Source organism: Hippocampus bargibanti, linkage group LG19 (genome assembly GCF_051943395.1).
Source record: "Hippocampus bargibanti isolate YZ-2025 linkage group LG19, ASM5194339v1, whole genome shotgun sequence".
Classification (NCBI taxonomy): Eukaryota; Metazoa; Chordata; class Actinopteri; order Syngnathiformes; family Syngnathidae; genus Hippocampus; species Hippocampus bargibanti.
This window is the reverse complement of record NC_142752.1, coordinates 2,919,019-2,937,826: the sequence shown is the minus strand read 5'-3', so window position 1 is coordinate 2,937,826 and position 18,808 is coordinate 2,919,019. Positions and strand designations below refer to the sequence as shown.

At 42.0% G+C, this 18,808-nt stretch overlaps 2 protein-coding genes across 3 annotated transcripts; both read left to right on the top strand.

Annotated features, from left to right (window-relative positions):
- The first annotated feature begins 438 nt into the window (after positions 1-438).
- Positions 439-10,572, top strand: garem2 (GRB2 associated regulator of MAPK1 subtype 2). Of its 2 annotated transcripts, none has more exons than XM_089021563.1 (7): positions 439-610; positions 2,475-2,615; positions 4,413-4,543; positions 5,195-5,360; positions 5,689-6,503; positions 8,133-8,314; positions 9,604-10,572. In XM_089021563.1, the coding sequence occupies exons 1-7, from the start codon at positions 499-501 to the stop codon at positions 10,190-10,192; spliced, it is 2,136 nt and encodes a 711-aa protein (XP_088877689.1). In that variant the 5' UTR covers positions 439-498; the 3' UTR covers positions 10,193-10,572. The 2 variants fall into 2 exon arrangements, with proteins under 2 accessions (XP_088877689.1, XP_088877690.1); XM_089021564.1 differs by lacking the exon at positions 439-610 and adding an exon at positions 1,251-1,626.
- Positions 10,573-11,235: 663 nt separating this feature from the next.
- Positions 11,236-17,883, top strand: hadhb (hydroxyacyl-CoA dehydrogenase trifunctional multienzyme complex subunit beta). The gene is made up of 16 exons (XM_089021567.1): positions 11,236-11,339; positions 11,856-11,928; positions 12,080-12,121; positions 12,211-12,307; positions 12,434-12,478; positions 12,690-12,789; positions 12,867-12,954; positions 13,029-13,216; positions 13,311-13,491; positions 14,496-14,617; positions 14,699-14,778; positions 14,850-14,897; positions 15,791-15,878; positions 15,958-16,032; positions 16,934-17,098; positions 17,609-17,883. Exons 2-16 carry the CDS (start codon positions 11,862-11,864, stop codon positions 17,642-17,644), a joined length of 1,422 nt encoding a protein of 473 aa, XP_088877693.1. The 5' UTR covers positions 11,236-11,339; positions 11,856-11,861; the 3' UTR covers positions 17,645-17,883.
- The last annotated feature ends 925 nt before the right edge of the window (positions 17,884-18,808 follow it).

Genomic DNA, 18,808 nt, shown 5'->3' with positions numbered 1-18,808 from the left:
TGTCTGTTTTCATGAATGACGTTTTTCGTTTTTGGATCAATAAAGAAAAGTGTCTGGACAATTTGATAAACCTTGTATATACAAAGCACAACAAAAAAAGGTCGCGGAAGTCAGATAAACACTACATAAATTACTCCAAAAACTGTAATAACTATCGATGAGTATGCATAACAATAACAGAGATGCAAGCTATTCTGCCAATTATGGTGTTAGTTCAAATATTTTTTTGGACCAAGAATTATTTAAATTAGGCTTTGATACTCACAGCACTGCGTTACTGAAGCGTGTGAGTTGGGGGAGGTGGAAAAGGGTCTCTGCCCCCCCCCCCCTTCAGCTGGCGCACACAATCCGCAGCTCTTTTTTTCCCCCCCACATTCAAACATGGCGAAACTCTTGACGACCAGCCCGTCACCCTCACTTCCATCCTCCTCACCTTCATTCAAACATCCGAGATCTGAAGCCTCCTCCTCATCTCCGGCACAGTGATGACCCGGAAGGATGGAGAAGTTGTCGGCGAGCCTGTCGGAGATCTCCTGGAGCCCGCTCGCGCTGCCGTTGGACGCGGTGGTCAGCAAGTTCCGTCTGCCCACTTTGGTCCGCTTGGCCCACGGTAAGAGAATTTGATAGGCACGCAGGTGGTACTTCGTTCAGGAAACATCACTTGGAGGTTGCGGGTACTTCCACAATTTCCTGTCGTTAAAGTAAGAAAAACAAGCATAATTTAAATTAGGCAAGGAGAAAGACGAAATATGACATACTTAAAGAATGCCAAGTGTACATATGATGTTTACTTTGGTGAAATTACGCAGAAAACGTGCGAAGTTTAACTCTCTGGGTTTTTAATTACGGCAAGTTTGCGTAAATATTTTCCGTTTCCGGTAGAGACACCAACATAAATCGCCGTTCAAACGATTTTATTTTAGACAGATTCTATTTTATAAATGTTCCTTGTTTGTGTCATACTTAACGCACGAACAATTAACCAATGTATGCCAAATATAGCTAAATTAATTAAAAAACAATCAAAAGAGAGTCTAAAATGGGGTATGCAATTAAATATAATATAATTCCATATAATGGACAATAATTAATGTGGCAAGAACCAACATTAATGCATTTAAAATGAATTAATCTGTGTTCATATGAACACGCTTGTCGTCAATGGGAAAATGATTCAAATAGGCGTCATAAGAGACATTTATTTTGAAAAATGAAACGCATTTCCGTTTTATGTCATTCATTTCTTTTTTGTTGGACGTAGTGACAGTCTGCGTTCTTTGCTTCTACAGAGTTAATCCTAAACCAGGCATTTGTAAAGGAGATGAATAAAAGTCGTCTATACGTTTCTTGCAACATACTTTGCTTGTTTCCGAAGTGAATGTGTTTGCCTTACACTTCGGGTGGCTTGACTTTGGGAACGAGCGCGGTGTGGATGCTCTGTCCAAGTTGTTCTGGTCCAGAGCTTCTCCGGGAAAGCCACAAAGTGTCTGTTTGTGCTGCTGAAGTGCCGTTCAATTCTTTTCATATGTAAATGATGTAACGTGTCGGCGGTTGCGCTGAATACTAAAGATGCGCAAAGCTTTGCGTAGATGAGAAACTTCCTCCATTTAAACTGCCTGCGATTCCGTAAGCTTGACAATTTAAATGCTATTAAATCATATTCAGATGAACAGCCGCTATTTCCATTTCATATTTATCATCATGCCGATGGGGTATTTGACAAATTAACATCTATCTTATTATAATAATAATAATACATTTCATTTATAAGCGGCTTTCAAAATTCTCAAGGTCACTTTACAGTCACAGGATAAGTTTTTTTCTGTGGGTGAGCAGCGGCAGCCACATGCGCCAGCGATAACTCCAATACTGTAGTTAGAAAGTTAGCTAGCTGGCTAATGGATAACTAATAGACAGCTAGCTAGATAGCATATATATAGCACATAGATAGCTATTTAGGTAGCCAGCTAGATAGCTAGTTAGCAAATATTTATTAAATAGATATGTAGCAAGGTAGCCAGCTAGATAGCGAGATGAGCTAGCCTATAAATACCTAATAGAGATCGAGCTAGCCAGCTAGCTAATAGATAGCCAGTTAGACTGCAAATCGTGAGTCAGGCATTTTACGGTTTCCCACCTGCAACCCTGAACAGTGAACAATCCTGAAAGAGGAGAGGATCAAAGCGTCCTTTTCAGCAGTGGATCAGGCACATCATGGTGGAATGTGCACGTCTGCTACAAGCTAAACGTTGAAAGCAAACACGCAGCTTTAGCATCCATTGACGAAAAGAGATCTCCAGTCTCACGTAAATTCGCGTCAATTCCAAGCCGCGACAGTGCCACATATGCATATGCATTTTGGTTAAAAAAAATATCATATTTATGCTGTTGGATGTGTGTTTTTTGTGTGTGTGTGTGTGTGTGTGTGTGTGTGTGTGTGTGTGTGTGTGTGTGTGTGTGTGTTTTTTTTTCAGGCGAATGCGTTGATGGTCTGTCAGAGGATGACGTGGTTCTACTCCACTCCTGCCGTCAATGGACCACAGTGACCGCTCATAGTTTAGAAGAAGGCCATTACGTCATCGGGCCCAAGATTGACATCCCTCTACAATATCAAGGTGAGAAGGAGAGGGGGAATCTGTACGTAAGCACACACACATACACATTGACTGCAAATGGTGGACGTGGGTTGTGATTCTGCTCAGTTCTGACGTCACCGAAGCTCAACCCCGCAATCCCGTCGTCTCATATCGCTGCGTAACTCGAGCTTTATGCCTACTTTTCATTGCTTCCTCGACTGATGGAGGCGCGCTGATGTCACCCTCATAACCACGTCCGCCTTCTTGGCTTCCTTTTTTTTAATGAAAAAGGAGGCCAAGTAAAGGAAGGTGATGAATCACAAGCCACTGGCACAACAGATGAGCTCATGCTTGTGTGATGACTTCATCCAGGAAGTCCAAATATGCTTTGGAGGAGAGTAATATAGGTACTCACCCCACAAGGGGATACACAACAGGATGCTCCTCTCGCCTCCTCCTAAAGCGATGACCGATTTGGAGAAGACAGAAAATCTGAATGAGCCGATTGATAGCCAGTCCGAATGCTTTTACGGTTAAAAATATGAATTGCATTGCTAAGCAAAAACCATAACAGGCCCCCATAATGAACCAAACAGAAAAATATGAGCGTGTTTCCATTCCAAACAGAGGACTCCGGTTCTTTGTACTGATGGTTAATTCTTGAATGTGCTTTTACACCACCTTCACAGAACTACAAACAAGTATAAAAATATAGTTATTATTTACACAAACATGTGGCACTGGAGTGGACATATTTTTGCATATGTCTGGCAGTGAATGAGTTAATAATGATAGATAGATAGATAGATAGATAGATAGATAGATAGATAGATAGATAGATAGATAGATAGATAGATAGATAGATAGATAGATAGATAGATAGATAGATAGATAGATAGATAGATAGATAGATAGATAGATATAGATAGATTTCCATTTGACAGGAATTTTCCTTCCGGGACCTGAACAGAAATAGATTATAGAGTTAATAAAATGCACACAGAAGCAAAAATAAAGAGCCAGTATTCCATATTTCCAACCTGTTGAATTTGTGGAATTCCCAATTGTCACATTGAACCCTCGTCGGCGAGCGAGGGGGTGTCGGGATTGAAATTTGGCTCGAGATTGTCGGGTTGGGGGGTGGGGGATTCGGGGAAGAATGAAGGAGGGGCTTACTGGCAAACAAGAAGCTGGAGTTTGGTATTCTGCGCTGGCTTTCCAACCAAAAAAAAAAAAAAATGGCATCACTGTCTCACTTTGAAGGTTGTCGGGATTCAAAACAACACCCACCCAGAATTCAGATTTACCCGTACTTGAAGGAGTTATCACACCTTAAACTCTTCTTTGGGGTCGATGGGGTCACTCGGGGTCAAGAGAATTGCACTAAAAAAAGTAACAGTCAACAAACGTAAACAAACTAGAGTTACTAGCTTTCTTCGCATCACCGAGTGGGAAAGATTTACGGGTTAGTGGGGGGGGGGGTCGAGGAAGTGAAAGAAAGGCAGCAGGGGTTGTGTGTGTGTGTGTAGGTGTCTCCATGGTGATGTGTCTCTGCTCAGCGTGAGAATAGAGGTCCTTTACCGGTTGCCGTGGCGACCCCGTCCACTCTCCATTCGGCTGGTGAACCGGTGCCAGGTCAGAGGTCACCGAAGTGTCTTTATTCTCCCGTCATTTTCAACTCTGTGCGCGACAGATGTGTTTTTGTTAAGACCAAGAAGAATGCTGTCAATCAAATGAAACAAAAAAAAAAAACAATTCTCACCTTCGATTCCAATTGATTTGATCTCCTTTTTTTTTTTTTTTTTAACTCTTTACGTCGCTGTCGTGTCCCCGCAGGAAAGTTCAAATTGTTGGACGAAGACAGAGACATCAGGGATCCCGTCCAATATTTCTCTAGCGTGGAGGAAGTGGCGGGAGTGTTCCCCGACCGAGTCTTTGTCATGGAAACAATCGCTTTCAGCATCAAGGTTCATGCCTCGTCGCTTCTTTGGAAGAATGTGCAGATTTTAGACATTCTTGACACTAGGTGACCAAAATATTTTCGAAGCACGAGATGCTGGAAAGAAAAGGAAGAAGTAGACAAATAAAATACAGGAGCTGCTGTAAAGGCAGCCACTCTGGCGGGCGCCATCTTGGAATAAAAAAAAAACCAACAAGATAATATGACAACACACATGATTTACAGTGCATAACAGCAAAGTGATGAAAGTTAAGAGGAAAGAAAAGGAAGAAGTAGAAAAACAAAATACAGGAGCTGCTGTAAAGGCAGACACTCTGGTAGCGCCATCTTGAAGTAAAAAAATAAACAAAACAAAACAACAAGATAATATTGAGACACAAAGACACACAGTCATTCATTCTTCAGCACTTGCTGTACCCTCTTTGTGACATGAAGCAGTTCGAGATGAAAGAGGAGAGGATCAAAGCGTCCTTTTCACCAGTGGATGAGAGACATCATGGTGAAATGTGCACGTCTGTTGAAAGCAAACATGAAGCTGTAGCATCCATTGACGAAACGAGATTGTCTCACATCTCACAGAAATCCGCTTCATTTCCAAGCCGCGAAACCTCCACATACGCTTCGATTCTTTTGATGGCCTTTAATGTCACGCACGCAGGTGGTTTCGGGGGAGTTCAGCGAGGACAGCGAGCCCTACAGCTTTACTCTGCAGGCTGGAGATGAGCTGTCGCTCATGGGGAAGGCGGAGCTTCTTTGCGCTACGCCGAACAAGGAAAAAACAGGATTGAGCGCGCTTTTAAGACGCCTGGGAAAGACTCCTCGAAGTAAGATTATTAGTAGTAGTAGTAGTCGTAGTAGTATCTAGCTAGCCATCTATTAGCTAACTAGCTAGCTAGCTATTAGCTATCTATTTGCTAGCTGGCTAGCTAGTTTTCTATCTATTTGAGTTACTTCCGGGTTGAGTGAACGCTGGCGCGTGTGGCTGCCGCTGCTCACCCGCAGGAAAACGTACCCTGTGACTGTAAAGTGACCTTGACAGTTTTGAAAGCTTATAAATGACATGTATTATTATTATTAAGATTATACATTGTATTGTATTGTTTTTAGTGGACGTGTCCAAAATGGCGTTTGTCTTGTTTTCTTTGGCGACAGGTAAAACGCCCTGCCTGGTTTGCATGAACCATCGCACCAACCAAAGCGTCAGCTTGCCGTTTGCCTGCCGCGGACGCTTTTGCACGCGTTCGCCATTGGAGCAAAGCATGCTGGGAGGCGAGCACACGGTGCGCAGCATCATCGAACGGGTGCGCCTTCCCGTCAACGTGTCGGTGCCGTCGCGCCCGCCGCAAAACCCCTACGACCGCCACGCCGTCCGAGAAGGCCACCGCTTCAAACTACTCAACATCGTCAGCAAGACGGTGGTGCTCTGCATGGTCCTTCGCCGACAGGAAGTGGCGCCCTCCCACTTCCTGTTGCTACGCTGCATGCCCCGTTTCGACGTGGCCGAGGCGTCCGCGCCCGCGGCGGCCGCCCAGGGTTTGTTTTTCCGCCACGCCTTCGATCCCGACGCCTACTCCCGAGCCGTGAGGGAAACCCGTCCCGAGTTGGAGTGCGTGGCGGAGGAGTGCGCTAGCCCGCGACGCTCGTGCGTTTCGGCGCGGGACTCCTCGGCGCCGGCCCTGCGGCGGCTATCGATGTGCAACTACGGGGGCGGGGTCTGCGGGGACTCTCTCGGGGTCCAGCTCGGGGAAGGACCGGGCGAGGAGAGGGAATATGTGACCCCGGAGTGGACAGAGACGGAAACGAGGAGCGGCGAGGAGATACCTTACGAGGAACTTTGGAGCAGTCCGAATGCGGACGGCCTCGGAAAGGAAGCCAACTTGATTTCCTTCCATTCCTCGTCCTCGATGGACGGGACCGTGGTGACAACAGTGAGCGCTCCGCCGCCCGTCCCGCCAAAATCCGACGCCGTGAGTTCCTCCCGCAACATGTTCTTCTGGGTAAACAGAGTCAGGGATGAGGCTTAGGAATTATTTGTCATTTTTTTCAAAACACTGTTTTAATGTATGTGCACCGGAGTATAAGGCGCAGATATACAAACGACTACAAATGGTAAAACGGTGTGCGTTATGCATAGAGAGAATGGTCAAAATGATAATACAATAAAGTCTCATTATATCGATATCGGATATATCGATAGTCCCGGTTATATCGATATTTTTTCGGACTCCCTTGAATATCGATATAACGAGACTTTACTGTAGTAATAATAAACTACCGTATTTTCCGGTGTATAAGGCGCACCGGAGTACAAGCCGCAGATTTACAAATGACTACAAATGGAAAAACTGGTGTGCGTTATGCAAAGACAGAATGTTAAAAATGATAATTATAATAATAAACTACCGTATTTTCTGTGTATAAGGCGCACCGGAGTATAAGGCGCAGATATACAAACGACTACAAATGGTAAAACGGTATGCGTTATGCAAAGAGAGAATGTTAAATAATAATAATAATAATAATAATAATAAACTACCGTATTTTCCGGTGTATAAGGCGCACCGGAGTACAAGCCGCAGATTTACAAACGACTACAAACGGAAAAACGGTGTGCGTTATCCAAAGACAGAATGTTAAAAAGAAAAAAAATAACGATAAACTACCGTATTTTCCGGTGTATAAGGTACACTGGTGTATAAGGCGCAGATTTACAAGCGAATACAAATGGTAAAACGGTGTACGTTATCCAAAGAGAGAATGTTTTAAAAACAATAATACAGTATTTTCCGGAGTATAAGGCGCACCGGAGTATAAGGCGCAGATTTACAAACAACTACAAACAGTAAAATGGTGTACCTTATCCAAAGAGATAATTTTAATAATAATAACAATAATTAACTACCGTATTTTCCGGTGTATAAGGCGCACCACAGTATAAGTCGCATATTCACAAACGACTACAAATGGACAAACGGTGTGCGTTATCCAAAGAAAGAATGTTAAGAAAATAAAGTACTGTATTTTCCAGTGTATAAGGCGCACCGGATTATAAGGCGCAGATTTACAAACGACTACAAAGGGTAAAACGGTGTGCGTTATACAAAGAGCGAATGTAAAAAAAAAAATACAGTATTTTCCAATGTATAAGGCGCACCAGAATATAAGGCGCACCCCCAATGAATGGTGTATTTTCAAACTTTTTCCATATATAAGGTGCACCGGACTATAAGGCGCACCTTTCTATAAAGGAAAAAAAAGTATCTAAATATAATATATAAATATATAAAAGTTTCCAAATATAAGGAACACCGTATTATAAGGCGTTACAGTAGAGACTGCGGTTACGCAAGACTTCTTCTACAGGGAGAGATGGAATATTACTTCACATATAAGGCGCACTGGCGTATAAAGCACAGGATCATCTTTTGAAGAAAATCAAGGCTTTTGGGTGCACCTTATACACCGCAAAATACGGTAATCATTGCCTGGCTTAAGCTTGGTTACCATTTTTTTGGTCAAAAGGATAAAGGTGACTCAAGTTTGCTCTTTACCAACCAGCTGCGGTTCTCATTTCTCATGTTTATGTATTTTTGTAGGTGAGAGAGGAATGTCGCTACTTGATTGCTCCTCCAGTTCCTCCTCGCGGCTCTAAAATGGCCTCCATCGCCATCGCCATCTCCACGTCGGCTCACAGTCCTCCAGTCCCTCCTCGGTTCACCGAGTCGTCCACTTGCCCCAGATCTCATCTTTCTTTCTACTCCTCAGGACTGCAGGATAGGTAGAGTTAGTTGCCTTTTTTTAGGGGCTGTTATGAATTTAGGGAAGCCATTAGAACGTTTCATCAACTCCACATATTATTTATAGCGCGTACAACAAATTAATGAATAACTAGTTTTCAATTTTAAAGTAAAAAAATGGTTTACATACGACAATTTTCAATTTTTGGTTCGGACTTTAGCAAGAATCAAGTTTGTTTTGTCTTAGCGGGCCGAAAAAAATAAGGTGGCGGACCAGATTTGGCCCCCGAGCTTTGATTTTGACACCGGTGCTGTAGAGGGAGTCAATCGGTGGTAACAAGTCATTGAAAAATTTCATGTGACTTCCTCTTTAAAAAAAAGTGGATAAATTAACTCATTCACTGCCAGATGATGCGCAGATATGTGTCCACTCCAGTGCCAGGGTTTTTGTCATTGCCACTCAAATTCCAGGACCCACAAAATATTCACAAAATATTGAGTTTTTAGGACTACATAAACCTCCAATGCAGCGTAAAGAAACATTAGACCCTCTTCTTTCAGAAAAACAGACTTAATTATGCAGTTATTTCCTTTATTTTGTTTTTCTACTTCTTCCTTTCCTTTCCCTTTCATAACTTTGCTGCTGTGAAATGTAAATTTCTCCCCCGCAAGACAACTAAAGGTACATCCAAGTTATATGGATCTGGAGTTATCTGAGCTTGAAATGGGGGCGGATGTCCAAAATACAATGCAATACATACATCTCAGTTTACTTTACAGTTTTTCTGTGGGTGAGCAGCGGCAGCCACACGCGGCAGCGTTCACTCAACCCGGAAGTAACTCAAAAAGATAGAAAGCGAGCTAGCTAGCTAATAGATAGCTATCCGCCTAGATAGCTATATAGCTAATAGATAACTAGCGAGACAGCCAGATAGCCAATACATAGCAAGTAGATAGCCAGCCAGCCACGTAGCTAATAGAGAGCTAGCGAGCGCTTTAACACCGGCTGATGCTGTAACAAAGCGCTAACATGGACAAAAGGGAAATGCTGCCCCCTCGTGGAAGGAGAAAAACATTGGCAGAGGTCTGACCAGCGCTTTATCGGCACCTCAGCAAGAAAACAACAAATTCGGGAATGGCGTTCTATGTCATATTCCCGAATACATTCGGGAATGGCAGTGAAAATACAGCCTTCAATTTTCTTATTATCTCCTGGGGGGTTCCGCTTCTTACTAAAGTATCTCACAGGAAATAACCTCCAAAATAAAAGTATTTATGGACATTTTTGATTCGTGCTGACTGAAATGCGTTTCCTCTTGTGGTTTTTCAGCTGCTCGCCCTCTCCAGATACTTCCCCGTACTGTTACCCGTGTTCCTGGACCGAGTGTCCCGCCCCCAATCCCGAGCCAGCCTCGACCGTCGCCGCCGACAACGCGGCCAACCCTCCGACGGGAGCAAAGGTCACCTGGGTCGAGCCGTGGGCGGACTGCTTCGGCGCGGGGCCTCGACTGAGACCCCCGCCGCCGCCGCAAAATCGCTTTGCGCCTTTCGGCGCTTTGAACCCTTTCAACCGCCAATCACCCTGCCCGTCACCTGAGTTGACGGACAGTCCGGAATCTTCCAGAGGCGCCGAAGGAGGCGGGACATGTACGGGCGGGGGCGAAGGCTCAACCGCACCCGCCGACTTGACCTGGCGACCCCCTGCTGACTTATCCGCGCTGTCATTGGAGGAAGTGTCGGCCTGTTTGCGCTTCATCGGCTTGTCGGAGGCCGCGGTGGCCATTTTCCAGAGGGAGCGAATCGACGGTAGCCTCTTGGTTCAACTGAGCGAGGACATCCTGTCACATGACTTTCACCTGAGCCGCCTCCACGTCACAAAGATCAGCCAATTCATCCAAGGGTGGAGGCCCAAGATCTGAACATCCAACAATCCAAAACCGCTGCAACAAATGTGACATCATATGAATCAATTCGGTTTAAATAGCCTTTCACAATAAAAGCATCGGAATCGCATAGCAACCTGAACCAAACGATACGAGTCCAAGCCGGGTGATAATTTTCCTTTGTCGCCATCGACAACATGCCTTCTACTTTGACCACATTCAACCGCCCTCATTTCAAGCTCATATAACTCCAGACATTCTTTCTTTTTGGATAACGCACACCGTATTTCCGTTTGTAGTCGTTTATATAAATATTTCCACTGCCTGAAAAATATACTTTCTAAAACGTACCTCGGATCATTTCCAAATCTTTTATGTAGTCATGCAAAAAAATAAAATAAAATAATTAAATCACGTTTGTTGGAAATGAATGTCCACATTTTCAACATGTTATTTTATGATTGTAGTACAGTGATACCTTGGCTTATGAACACTTTGGCTAAAAACATTTGTAATATTTCAAACTTTTTTGTGGGGAATCGTCAAATCAAAGCACATACAATTGCTTTGTAAAAGAGTTTGCAAAAACAGTTTTAGCCACTACAGCACCTCCATGTGTAATCTCTAATTATTGTTGCAGTGATCTAGGTTCACATTAGATCGCGCAATAAAAAAAATCACGTATGATCAGCATTTTAAGTAGTCGAATAGTATGTGTGCATGTGTCAAATACCTTGCAAAAGGAAGAACTTTCTGGAAGGAAATCTAGAGAATGAGCTGACAAAATGAGTTGCAGCCATGTCTTCTTATGGAAACTGAAAAGAGACATTTGAACTGAAGAGGGCGTAAGAGATTTAGGAAAGTCAAGTGACAGAAAGACGATGAGAAGCACAATAAATCGCCATGTTTTAATTATGATTTCGTCAAAACAACACTGAGTAATTTTAGGGTTACTAATGTTGATTTATATAAAAATGTTTATTTGTGAAGTATAAATTCCAAAAAATATACATATAAGATCCATATTATTATTTCGAAACATTTCCTTTTTCAGGCATATTTTTGGGCAGCTACATTAACTTGGGTCCTATAAACGGAAAGGGGGTTTGTAGTTATCTGTGCTGTGCACGGCTAAGGCTGACAGGGAAGCATTCAAGCACTACATACTTGAAGTACTTAACAGGTAAAAACTTTGCGTTATTTTAGTTAAAGTAACTGTATTTACAGAGTATTTCGAACGTGATGTGATCATCCAAAAATCTTTTGAAAGAAAACCTGGCGATGGAACAATGCAGTGCTACAAAGAAGCTAACAATCCCATGCATAAAATAGTGCTGTGACACTGAACAAAATCGAAACGATTGCGTGTTTCCACATAATCGCTTTTGATCACGGGAGACGCATAATCAAACTTGAAATCACTTTTGAGCCCGATTTGTTCTTGACGATCGCAAATCTAGGTGAAGGGTCATCGAAGGGGTGATGAGGGTTGGGCTGCCTGAGTGACCGTCAATCAAATGTCATGCGACATCAGGATTTATTTGCTTTTTGCACCTGCATTCAAGTAAATAGAAGTGTAACTGCAGTTATAACGGGCTAACAAATAATTTGAAAAACAGCTCACCGACGTTAGCTTCTCATAACCAGCCAATACAGTATATGGAAATATCAAGTGGTATGTCTGACCTTTGTTTTGCAGCACATTATGGCTTCCATGCTCTTGAAGTCGATGCGGAGCTCCCCCGTCAGCTCCTCCTGGGCTGTGCAATATGGTAGGCCAATCAACAACTGGTGTACAAAACTATACATCACACAGGGCAACCTACCAAATGGAGGATCTATTTCAAGCACTGCTCTTGCCTATTTTCATTCAAACTGTTTAAACCATAAGTGCTGATTTTGCGGCATGTCTTTGTGTTTCAGCCGCACGATCACTCAGCATGACGACTCAGCTACAGGCTCAAGGTGCAGACACCCCCCACTGTTTGCGTGAACATAAGCATGATGCTAACGACTATCATCAGTGTGCTAATCTGCGGTTGTTTATGTTTCAGCTCAGACAAAAAGCAAGAAAACACTGGCCCGCCCTGGCGTAAAGAACATCGTATTGGTCGAAGGAGTACGAACCCCGTTCCTAATGTCTGGAACTACGTACGTATTTGTTGAGTGTCCCCGTCACCTGTACAAGGAAGCATATCCATTTTAACAATTTATCTTTATAGTTTTAATGAGTAAGCGGACTTCAGTAGCTTAATGTTGATTTTGCTTTGTTTATAGCTATGCTGACCTGATGCCCCATGACTTGGCTAGAGCAGCTTTACAGTAAGTTTGTGTCCAATTTCAGCTCCTATTTTGTACAATATAAAATCATATACAATATAAAGGTTCAGGAGAGTCAAACTGAGGAGGCTTTTTTTAGGAAGTAATTTTTCAAAAACCCAATATGTTGAAAATTGATCATCTTGCTCACTATATAGTTCTATCACTAATCCTTTTATTCACATATATGTTTTTCCTGTCTTTTTTCATGTAGAGGTCTCCTGCACAAAACAGGCCTGCCCAAAGATGCTGTGGACTACATCATTTATGGAACCGTCATTCAGGAGGTGAAGACAAGCAATGTGGCAAGAGAGGTATTTGAAAGCGCTCGTTTTACCTTTCAATATGCTCCAGGATTGATGATGAGCGTCATGCCTCCTCGTGTTCTCAGGCGGCGTTGGGTGCAGGCTTCTCCGACAAGATCCCTGCTCACACAGTCACCATGGCTTGCATCTCCTCCAACCAGGCCATGACCTCAGGTATCGCTGAGCGTCTATGACCTATAGTGTCATCGGCAGGATGTTAAATCTGAACACTTCTGTCCTTTTAATAGCTGTAGGCCTAATTGCTGCCGGCCAGTGTGACGCCGTCGTGGCAGGCGGAGTCGAGTTCATGTCCGACGTTCCCATCCGTCACAGTCGCAAGATGAGAAAGACGATGCTATCGCTCAACAAGGCAAAGACCCTCGGCCAGAGGCTCAGTTTAATCGGCAGCATCCGCCTGGCGCATCTCTCGCCCGAAGTATGTCCTCACGGTATCACTAGTTGCGATGTACCGAAATGTGTACATTGCGGATAACTTGACTAATTAATTCTTTACCTTAATGCGCCGAAAGCTGCCCGCCGTCGCAGAGTTCTCCACAGCCGAAACGATGGGCCACAGCGCTGACCGCTTGGCTGCGGCGTTTGGCGTTTCCAGAGTGGAGCAAGATGAGTTTGCGCTGCGATCACACAAGTTTGCCAAAAAAGCTCAGGATGCGGGCTTGCTCGAGGATGTCATCGCCTTTAAAGTGCCAGGTCATTCTTTGCCCCCTTTTTGGAACTTAACCTGTTTGTAAAAATAAACAGATAAATAGATAGATGGATGGATGGATAGAGACATACATACATAAATAAATAGATACATTAATACACAGAATAAATGCAAAAATAAATACATAGATAATTAAATACATACATAATAAATAAATAGGTGAATGAATAAATGGATAAATTAATAAACAATAAATCCAAAAATAAATAGATAAATCAATATATAAATCATACATACATAATTAAATACATACATAAATACATACATAAATAAATTGGTGAATAAATAAATAGCTAAATGAATAAACAGAATAAATGCAAAAATAAATAGATGGATATATAAATACATAGATAATTAAATACATACATAAGTGAATAAATAAAGATATATTAATAAATGCAAAAATAAATACATACATAAATGGATTAATAAATAAATACATTAATAAACAGAATAAATGCAAACATAAATACATAGATTAATAGGTAGATAAATAAATACATAGATGATTAAATACATACATAAATAAATATATACATACATAAATAAATTGGTGAATAGATACAGGAAAAATAGATGGATAAATACATACATAAATGAAGGAATACACTGATAAATAGGTGAATAAATAAATAGATGAATTAATAAACAGAATAAATGAAAAAATAAATGGATAGATAAATAGATCATCGATAAATAAATAAACACATACATAAATAGATACATTAAAATATCTCAAATAAATAGATAAATCCATAGATAAATAAATACATTCATACATAAATATATAGGTGAATAAAGAAATAGATAAATAAATAGATGAATAAATACATACGTAAATAGGTGAATAAATCAATTAATAAACAGATACATAAATAGATACATAATCGCATAAATAAATAGGTGAATAAATAAATACATTAATAAATAGATAAATGAATAAATATATAAATATGTCAAGAAATGAATAATTATATTTTTTTTTCAGGCCGTGATATCGTTTCCAAGGACAACGGCATCCGTCCATCCTCCAAGGAGCAAATGGCCAAACTGAAACCCGCCTTTGTCAAGCCTCACGGCACCGTCACCGCCGCCAATTCCTCCTTTTTGGTAAAGCCTTTTAAAAAGCTCTCGTGATTTTATTGATTTTTAATTTTCCTTTACCTGGGTTGCGCTTGTTCATGCTTTCAGACCGACGGTGCCTCTGCTGTGCTCATCATGTCCGAAGAGAAAGCTTTGGCAATGGGCTTTAAGCCCAAAGCCTACCTGAGGTAACTACTACAGCCGACATTTCTCCCCAAATAACACTTGATTGATGATTCTTTCTATTTCTCATTGATAGAGATTTCGTCTTTGTGTCTCAGGACCCTAAAGATCAGCTACTCTTGGGGTGAATATCCTCCTTACCCTGATTTTTATTTTTATTTTATTTTTAAAGGACAACCGGCACCATTTTTTTGTTTCCAAACTGACATCATAAAAACGTTTTATAGCATCTAAAATACCCAAAATACACAGGCTGATATTTCTTATTCAAATGCAAAACACCAATAAAAATGAGTTAAAGTGTCCCAAAACTACTTCAAAATGACCCCGGAAATGGCGAGTTTCAGAAGGTCCCGCCCCCTTGTTCGTGATGTCACGCCAGGACGTCTTGCCTTGCTCTAGAATCAAAACAATGGCTTCAGATTCGGAGAAGATGCTTTCTTGTTACTCATCCGGTTCTGAATATGATTCAAATAGTTCTGAAGAGGAAAACATAAATGTTTGCAATTGATCAAAGAAGTCCTTCCGTATCAATTCGAGCCGTCAGGACTCCAATGTAGCGTCCCAGAAAATGCACAAGATGGCGCCCGAGCTCCGTTGGAAATGGGCTGATTTGTGTGCTGGGAATTTGTGTCAACTAGTATCAAATAGTAGTCTTGGTGCAACACAAGACGATTCACCATCGCGTTATTTATGTGTTTTCCTTCTAATTTTGCCATTAACACGGATCAACACAAAGTTTTCAGACCAAACAAAGTACCCAAAATGCATTGTGTGTCGCTCTCAGTCAGGGGCGTTCCTTTAGTGACGTCACATACGGACTCGTCACAACTCAAAAACAAGACTTCCTGAATATTCAGTCTTAATCTTTGTAAAATATGCTCAGTAGAAGTCATTTGAAGTGATGTTACAAATTATGGACACAACTTGTCCGGCGGCGTCGGTTGTCCTTTAAATATATTCCTGTTTCATAGTATTTCCTTCCTTAAACCGGATTCGATGGTCCGACTCTTTCAGGCCTACTTACGCGACACCCAAAGCCTTAGAACGTGCTGGTTTGACCATGAATGACATTGATGTGTTTGAGTTCCACGAGGCGTTTGCGGTAAGTTATCGCAAGCCGTTTGGGGAAAAGGTTAACAACTGAACGCATCTGATGATTAGCCTCTCTCCTTGCTTTCCAGGGTCAGATTATGGCAAATCTTAAAGCTATGGATTCCAATTGGTTCGCCCAGACGTACATGGGAAGGAAATCAAAAGTAAAGTACTTAAGTAACTCATTCACTGCCATTCACACATTTATTCGGGAATTGAGAATATGACGTAGAGCGCCATTCCCGAATTTGTTCGGGTTTTGTTTTTTCTTGCGGGGGTGCCGATAAAGCACTGGTCAGACCACTGGCATGTTTTTTCCTCTTCCACGAGGGGGCAGAAATTGCCTTTTGTCCATGTTAGCGCTTTGTTTCAGCTTCAGCTGTTGTTAAAGCCCTATATAAACCAATATGTATGTATTGCATTGTATTTTCTAGAGTCGCCCTCATTTCGAGCTCATATAACTCCAGACCCATATCATTTAGGAATTCTCTTTTTTTCTGAGGAAAGAAGAGTGTCTAAGGCAGTGGCGTCAAACTCATATTAGTCGCGGGCCACATTGTAGTTTCGGTTTTCCCTTTGAGGGCCGTTATGAATTTTGGGAAACCATATAAATGTTTCATCATCTCCACATATTATGTACATAGTACACAACGAAATAACTAGTTTTCAAATTTGAAGTAAAAAATAATGTCTGTTTTTGTCGTTTACATGGGACAATTTTAAATTTCGGTTCGGACTTTTATAAGCATCATGGAATGTCACAAGTTAGATTTGCTTTCGCGGGCCGAAAAAAATGATGTGGCGGACCAGATTTGGCCCTCGGGCCTTGACTTTGACATCTGTGGTCGAAGGTTTCTCGCGCTGTATTGAATATTTCTGTCCTAAAACTTAACATTCTGTGGGTCTATTCTGCGGGTCCTGCAATTTGAGTGAAAATGACAAAAACCCTGGCACTGGAGTGGACACATTTTTGCACATTGTCTGGCAGTGAATGAGTTAAATGTAAAAAATCCGAACCTGTCGGCGTCCATTTTCTGACTGCAATCTCCACAACATTCCTTCAAGGTGGGAACTCCCCCGATGGAGAAGTTCAATAACTGGGGAGGCTCCCTCTCATTGGGTCATCCCTTCGGCGCCACCGGATGCAGACTGGTCACCATGGTTGCACATCGGCTGCAGAAAGAAGGAGGACAGTATGGACTGGTGGCCGCATGTGCCGCCGGAGGACAGGTTAGTCATTTCCATCAACTTGATATATATATATACAGTGATACCTTGGCTTACGAACTTAATTGATTCACAGAAAGTGTGTGTGTGTAAGGCTAAAAGTGTGTATTCCAAACATTAATTTCCCATAGGAAACCATTAAAACAAGAATAATCCGTTCCCAGGTCCCCATAAAACATTATTTTCTACTAAATACGCCTTAAACTACACAAAATACTGTATCAGGGTTAATGTACCTCTATTATATATTCCATCCATCCAAAAAATATACTGTATATTCTTGTCAAAATTGTTTTGTCCTAAAAAACATTCCTGTTTCAATAACAGTGACATCATTGTATTGCTAGTGAGCAAATAGAGTGAACGCTGGCTGCTCACCCGCACAAAAAAATAATCCCGTGACTGTAAAGTGTCCTTGAGAGTTTTGAAAGGCACTTCAAAATGAAATGCATTATTATTATATATATATATTTTTTTATTGTATGTTTCAACTTACACGTGCTTGTTTTTTAGGGTCACGCCATGGTGATTGAAGCGTACCCCCAGTAAAAAAACCAACAGCATCAATTTCAAGTGGATGTTATTATGTAAAATGCATAATAGTCAAATATCGAGGAATGTTGCCTTTTTTTTAGGGGTCGGGAGATGCATCATGTTAGCATTTTTGAACCTAATGTATCATAAGGCCTTTGGGAAAAAAAAACTAAAATAATGCCTTTGTACATGTTAGAATGTTTTTTTTTTCTTACAAACTGTTGAAAATAAAGGATGTGAGGACATAATGGTCATTTTTTTTTATTTACAAGTTGAACATTATCAGACCAAACAAATAACATGAATTTAGAATTGCCATTTTGAGTGTTTGGGAAGGGGTGAGGGGGGGGGGGGGGTTGCACGCAGATGTCAAAATGTGTCAACGCCGCGATATTAATTGATAGCGAATATCGCTGTCTGCCTCTTGACTGCATGACTGATGTTAATGAGGTGGGGGGGAATGGAGCCTCCTTTCTGGCGATGTTTAAACGGCGCCGATATGGAAATGCAAAAGGCGTGAATAGCAGTTGACTTGATAGAGAAGATATTTGGGGAGGGAGGGGGGGGTTGACTTGATAGAAGATATTTAGGGAGGAGGGGGGGAGTGAGCATCACCCCGTTCAACTGTTTGTCTAATTCACTTCGCTGCATTTATATCAACATTTCCTTACCTTTTTTTTTTTTTTAACCTCACCCGCCAGGGAGTCACTCGACGCACAAGACAGCTCGTATTGGAAGGGGGGGGGGGGGCTTGTTAACATAACTTCAGTCAGACAACTTGCGTATCAAATGTATTTAAAGATTTAATTCTCGCCGTTGAAGCCACCGCTTGACTCGAGAGTCGATTATGCAGTCGCGCCTGTCACCGGGGCTGCGGGCGCCGGGAATAAAACCAATGTTTTAGCGGCGTGGCAAAACGCTGCTTAAATGTAAATAGCGGGCAGAGAGAGAGAGAGAGACAGGTGAGGTTTTGTGTGTGTGTGTGTTTTTTTTTTTTTTTTTAAAAAGCTTCAAGTGCATCAACCCTGCGAGACGCGCAGACGCACGTCGACATGGCGGGCCGCCTCCCTGCCTCGACGGGGCTTTGATCACGCGCCACCTTTTATGGAGGATGACTGGCGGAGGCATCCGCTGCTGTCATGACAAATCTGCGCGTCTGCCTCGGCGGGCGCGAGAGGG

Coding starts and splice junctions, on each gene's coding strand:
- garem2 (XM_089021563.1), top strand. CDS start 499: ATGGAGAAGTTGTCGGCGAGCCTGTCGGAGATCTCCTGGAGCCCGCTC. Junction 5,361..5,688: donor CCTGGGAAAGACTCCTCGAA/GTAAGATTATTA, acceptor CTTTGGCGACAG/GTAAAACGCCCTGCCTGGTT. Junction 8,315..9,603: donor TCCTCAGGACTGCAGGATAG/GTAGAGTTAGTT, acceptor GTGGTTTTTCAG/CTGCTCGCCCTCTCCAGATA.
- hadhb (XM_089021567.1), top strand. CDS start 11,862: ATGGCTTCCATGCTCTTGAAGTCGATGCGGAGCTCCCCCGTCAGCTCC. Junction 14,618..14,698: donor CCGCCAATTCCTCCTTTTTG/GTAAAGCCTTTT, acceptor TCATGCTTTCAG/ACCGACGGTGCCTCTGCTGT. Junction 14,898..15,790: donor AAAGATCAGCTACTCTTGGG/GTGAATATCCTC, acceptor CGACTCTTTCAG/GCCTACTTACGCGACACCCA.